This window comes from Entelurus aequoreus, linkage group LG11 (genome assembly GCF_033978785.1).
Source record: "Entelurus aequoreus isolate RoL-2023_Sb linkage group LG11, RoL_Eaeq_v1.1, whole genome shotgun sequence".
NCBI classification, from domain to species: Eukaryota; Metazoa; Chordata; class Actinopteri; order Syngnathiformes; family Syngnathidae; genus Entelurus; species Entelurus aequoreus.
In genome coordinates this window covers 50399698-50406029 of record NC_084741.1, presented here as the reverse complement: position 1 = coordinate 50406029, position 6332 = coordinate 50399698, and the positions used below count along the sequence as shown (strand labels likewise).

General features: G+C 40.6%; 1 protein-coding gene across 3 annotated transcripts in view; it reads left to right on the top strand.

The window, feature by feature from the left end:
- The window catches only part of LOC133660203 (CUB and sushi domain-containing protein 3-like), a 616484-nt gene that overhangs the window by 405626 nt on the left and 204526 nt on the right, over positions 1-6332 (top strand). For all 3 annotated transcript variants that reach the window (XM_062063483.1, XM_062063482.1, XM_062063484.1), the window contains exons 40-42: positions 2040-2156; positions 2726-2935; positions 5987-6175. In XM_062063483.1, the coding sequence (XP_061919467.1) occupies positions 2040-2156; positions 2726-2935; positions 5987-6175 (516 nt within the window). The remainder of the gene's footprint in view (positions 1-2039; positions 2157-2725; positions 2936-5986; positions 6176-6332) is intronic.

Here is a 6332-nt window from a genome sequence, read left to right as displayed (position 1 = left end):
GTGCAATTGGTCAGCAGGCTCTCTATAGTGCCTCTGTAGAATGTGGTGAGAATGGGGGGAGGGAGCTGTGCTCTTTTCATCCGACGCAAAAAGTGCATGCGCTGCTGAGCTATTTTTACAAGAGCTCCGGTGTGTAGGGACCAGGTTATATTGTCAGTTATCTGCACCCCCAGGAACTTGGTGCTGCTTACCATCTCCACCGCTGTGCCATTGATGAATACTGGAGCGTGGCTGGACTGGTGCTTCCTGAAGTCGACAATGATCTCCTTGGTCTTGTCAACGTTCAGGACCAGGTTGTTGGTTCTGCACCAGTAAACCAGATGTTTCACCTCCTCCCTGTAGTCCATGTCGTTGTTGTCACGGATGAGGCCCACTACTGTCGTATCGTCGGCATACTTCTCAATGTGGTTAGTAGTGGACCTGGCGCAGCAGTCATGGGTCATCAACGTGAACAGCAGCGGACTCAGGACGCAGCCCTGGGGGGAGCCGGTGCTCAGGGAGATGGCACTGGAGGTGTTGTTGCCCACTCTCACAGATTGGGGTCTGTCTGTGAGGAAGTCAAGCAGCCAGTTGCAAAGGGGGGTACTGAATCCAAGGGGGGCCAGTTTGCCCACCAAGTGCTGCGGGATGATGGTGTTGAATGCCGAGTTGAAGTCCAAAAACAACATATGCACGTGTGTGTCCTTTTCTTCCAGATGTGCTAAGCTCAGGTGGAGTGCAGAGGAGATGGCGTCCTCTGTCGAGTGGTTAGGGCGATAAGCAAACTGGTATGGGTCGAATGTGGGGGGAAGTCTGGAGACAATGTATTCCTTTACGAGCCTCTCGAAGCACTTCATTACAGATGTTTTTTGGGATAAGTCAGTATTTTAACAAGTGTTTGATTGTGAGGCATTAAAAGCCACAACATGCAACAGGTCCATCAAACCCACAAACACTGGCTGAGTAACAACAATATGAACACCACACAAGGGTTAAAAAGTGGTACATGTCTCCTGCATGTTTTAAAACCGAGCAAAATGCCGCAGGTAGGAGCATGATAACATCAATGTGCTGTAGATGAGAGTGCCTCCGTGGTGATGCCCCGTATAGTACACGCAAAATCGTCATTTAAATAAGGCGATCTGCACCACTTCTCAATTACACACGCAGTCTTGGTAAATCGCACGCAACACGCCCACTAGGAGTACACGCTATTTCATAGATTGCCCACGCTGTTAACCGTGTGGTGTTTTGATCTTAGTAAATTAGGTCCTAAGAGGTCAAGCAGGCGTCCCCTACCCACACCTTAATCAAATCCCATGATGGTATTTTCCCACATATTTCTGCTCTTGCTGATAGTCCCTAAAGAACCGACATAATACCCCCAATGTTTCGAACAATTTACCACATAAATGAGCCTGTTGGCGAAGGAAAGGAAGGAGGATTTAATTTCAGGTGTGAATTGATTCCTCTTGTGGTTGCAATCAGTCCTCACCTGGGTGTTTATGTACTGTAAGAGCTGGGGCTTTACCCCCGGGAGAGGATGAGTGGGGGTGAGCGTACAAGGGACAAAGAATGTAAGAGGTGCAGGTGGTGAACGATGAGATAAACAATGCTAAGTAAGCTTAAGAGCAGCCATGTTTTCCTTTGTTTCATGATCTGCGTAAAGCCGACTTTTTGCCATGTCACCGTTCTGTGTGAACAGTACTAAATAGGAATGAGGGGGACAAAGCAAATCTGCCATTTTTTTTGGTTTTGGTGGTAAAAACAAAGGCAGCATCACGCTTATTTTGCAATCAGCAACATTGACTTCGTGGAAAGCTAATTGTTACACCAGATGCTTTGCAAAGGGTGTCACATATACAATTATCTGACAAGAGGGATTCTATGTTGCTTTGTGAATGTGTGCACATGCACATATACAATCATGGGTGCTGTGCGAAATGTTCTGCAAAATAAACACATAGGGCAGATGCCAGGGATGGAAACCACTACCCCACACCTCAGAGTCATTCTGCTGGGATGTAACATGTTCTCTCTCCTTGGTTGGTCTTTCTCAGCTCAGTGTGGCGGCTTCATGACAGACTTCAGTGGCGTTATCCTCAGCCCGGGCTTTCCAGGGAATTACCAGAGCAGCCTGGACTGTAGCTGGAGAGTTCGGCTTCCTGTTGGCTTTGGTCTGTAACTCCGACAACTCTGCCCCCCATCTACTGTTCCTCTACACTCTTTATTGTGCTTCTTTCTTCCTTATTGTTCTTGAAAAAGAGTAGCTTTATTTATTTCTTGAATAAATATACAGATTATGTCCCTATAGCTTCATAGAGATAACAGTGGCTTTGAGATAGAACCCATGTATGTCCTTAAGGGTTACTTTTCAAGAACCAAAATTGAGAATATTTTATTGAGCTTTTTACCTCAGATAAAGTTCAAATTTGAATGACAATAAAGATGAAGTCTAAGTCTATGGTGAGATGAAATTGCCGAAGTAATATATGTATAACCCCAGTCCTGCTTTCTCAATTTAAGATATTGGCAGCAGTTTTGGGATACATTGTGTTTACAAGATTTAGTTGCCACTATTCTTCAATACTTTCCATTGATACGACATTTGCAAAACCCCCAGACAGATGTTGCCAAACTGTTGCCAGGGGCACTGACTTTTAAAGCCTTACTGTGGCAGTTTGGGACTTTGATTCTATTGTCTTTCTTTATTTCCCCCATTAACACCTACTTTCTGCTTTTTCAGGGATCCATCTACAGTTTCTGAACTTCTCCACAGAGCCAGTTCATGACTATCTGGAAGTGCGCAGCGGCAGCTTAGAGACGGGAACCGTGATTGATCGGTTCAGCGGCCCGCTGGTACCCAACTCTCTGTTCAGCACCACCCATGAGACCACTCTCTTTTTCCACAGCGACTACTCACAGAACAAGCCTGGCTTTAACATTGTTTATCAAGGTGAGCAACACAGATTGTCTCCTTGACGTGTAAGGTACAAGAAAATGTTTCACAGCACTTACTGGCATGCTGAGACTTTGTTTATTAACGTTAACGGGGACCTATGATGATTTTAATCTATATATAACACACTTATTTGTGGCCTAGATCAGATGTTCTTAGCCTTTTTGATCTCGGGGCCCAACTTTTCCACTACACAATGAGTCATATTATTCTTGATTTTAATCATAATCAATAATTATATATTACTTACTTACAGATTACAACCTTTTCAAACGATGTGTAAATCACAAAGATTACTATCTTTTAACACTAACATTTTGGCTTGGTCAGACGTATTAGAAAAATAACTACTAACCAAACATACTGCATAAGAAGGGACTCACAAATAGCTGCCAAAAATAACTTCACATACAATTATGTTGTGCTAAAATAAATAAACTGAATGAATAATTATTATGTTTGTTAAATAAACTGTCAATAAAATTTAGGTGCAAATGAAAATACAGCTTCACCACTACAGTCATAACTTCTCTATGACTTTAGCTCTACATGTCCTCTTGTCAATTTGTGATAGTCATTACTGCCACAAGTGGTAGAAAAGTGTATTACAACTGAGTACCGCTGTGGCCCATACGGACCACAGCTGAGAATTAGATTTTTTTTGGCGGCCCTCTAGGAGGCGCTCGCGGCCCAACAGCGGGCCCCTGCCCTATGGTTCAGAAACGCTAGTCTAGATTATGTGTATTGCATATGTTTTGATGTAAATTCTGCAAAAAAATTGCTCCACAGTCACTTTTACAATCTGTTTTTTTTAATCTGTCATTTGTGAAGGTGTTCCCAGATTGCAATAAAACCACGCCCCACCCACTCCAAATGTTTCATAATTTTATATTTTGAAAATGTGCACTGTCAATCTATCTTGAACCGGTCCCGCTATTTATTTTCCAGACATTGTCGAAAATAAATTTGATAAACCTTGTATTAGGGTTGTACGGTATACCGGTATTAGTATAGTACCGCGATACTAATGAATCATATTGGCTACTATACCGCCTCTGAAAAGTACCGCTCTTTTTAAATGTATATTATGTTTATAAACTCAGGAAATATGTCCCTGGACACATGAGGACTTTGAATATGACCAATGTATGATCCTGTAACTACTTGGTATCGGATTGATACCCAAATGTGTGGTATCATCCAAAACTAATGTAAAGTATCCAAACAACAGAAGAATAAATGATTATTACATTTTAACAGAAGTGTAGATAGAACATGTTAAAAGAGAAAGTAAGCAGATATTACCAGTAAATGAACAAGTTGATTAATAATTCATTTTCTACCACTTGTCCTTAATAATTCTGACAAAATAATATAATTTAAATGACAAAATATGTTACTGCATATGTCAGCAGACTAATTAGGAGCCTTTGTTTGCTTACTAACTAATAAAAAACAAGTTTTCTTGTGTGTTCACAATTTTATTTAGAGACAAACGTGCAATAAAAAACATACGTTTAATGTACTGTAAGATTTTTTGTAAAATACAGCCAATAATTAAAAAAATGTTGGTCCCCTTTATTTAGAAAAGTATTGAAAAGTACCGAAAAGTATCGAAACCATTTTGATACCGGTACCAAAATATTGGTATCGGGACAACACTACATTGTATAGATTCACCAGGTGGCAATATTAGGTTCACCCGCACACCGGATCTAATCTGGCTAATAGCTTGATTTAATGTCCAAATAAGAATTTCAACATCACTGTGGCGATGCATCGTAGCCAGACTGCAAAACCCCACCAACAGAGGCATCTAAAACTGCATAAATCTTATGCTTTGACATTTTGTCATGGTTTAACACAAGCATCCAACATTGTAGCTACATTTATAAATCAGAAAATACAAAATTTATCATAGGTTCCCTTTAAATGTATAAGTAGTTGTAAAAATATGATATTAAAACATATTTTATTTCTATGAACACATTTTTTAAAAATGTGACGCCTGCCTTTAAATCAGTGGGCACCTGTTGAGCACACTTGCAGAGTTGGGTGTATTGCTCAATGGAACCTCAAATGTTAGGGGAAATCAAACATTTTCAGTAATAGACCAGATTCATAACCACTTGTTCAAAAACTTAATCAGAGTCTCACAGCTTGTAAGAAAATGTCTTAAAATCTTTTTTTTTTCCAGTTCAATGTTAATTTCTTCAAATTCACTCAAATAGACACAGAGATTATAATTCTTCAACAAGGGATCTGCCACCCCTAGGGGTTCCAAAGAGTTACTGCAGGGAAGTTGTGAAATATTTGGTTATTATACTTTTTTTTTTTTAAACAAAAACGTGAATGAATAATTACTGTATGAATATATTAATGTTAGCAGTTAAGATAGTTAGTGATTAGTGCTGTAGTTGCTAGTTAGCGACTACCCTGCTAGTTGTGATCTATCTAATAGCCGCACTATTCTATTTTTATTTGATTATCTTAGTATTGAACAACAAGAAGGAACTTTTAGGACCAGTTTAATTGAAAACAACATTTTATACAGCATACATAATAAGCTCCAGCTCTATATTAGTTTTAGGGTTCTAGCATGCTAGTTGCCAGCTAGCGATTAGCGCTGTAGTTGCCGGCTAGCTAACAGTTGCGCTATAGCCTACTGTTTTCTTTGAATATCTTTCACAATAACAAGGTTTCTTTCGGACACATTTGTCCAGCTGGCAGCAGCTAATGACTAGCTAGCTGGTTGCCAGCTTGCAATTAGCGCTCGAGTTGCCTGCTGGTAATTAATGCACTGGCCACCAGCTAGCTAATAGTGGCGCTGTACTGCATTCTTTGACTATTTTATAACAAGGTACCTTTAGGACCGGTTTAATTTAAAACACAATTTTGTACAGGATATATAAGTAAGGGGTCCCCACTCCATATCTCCATCAGTTTGAAGGTCCTTAGCCTGAAAAACGTTGAAAACCCCTGACCTGGATAATTCTGTTTGGTATTGTATGATCTGCTTGATGACTACATTTCATCAAACCTTTACAGCCTATGAGCTCCAGAGGTGTCCGGATCCACGCCCATTTCGTAATGGCCTAGTGATTGGCCAAGACTACAGTGTGGGGATGACCATTACGTTTGAGTGTCTCCCTGGATATACTTTGCTTGGGGAGCCTTCGCTCACATGTCTTCATGGAGTCAGCAGAAACTGGAATCACCCCATACCTCGCTGTGAAGGTGACTGGCGAGCATCTTTTCTAAACACAATGTTTGTCACTGTTACCAACTGCAAGCGCAGATTGTTTGTCATCTTGGCTTTTTCTTGTGCACACTAAGACATCTGACACACTTTAACCACCTACATAGCACTGGTTTATGGCACAATAAACTGATA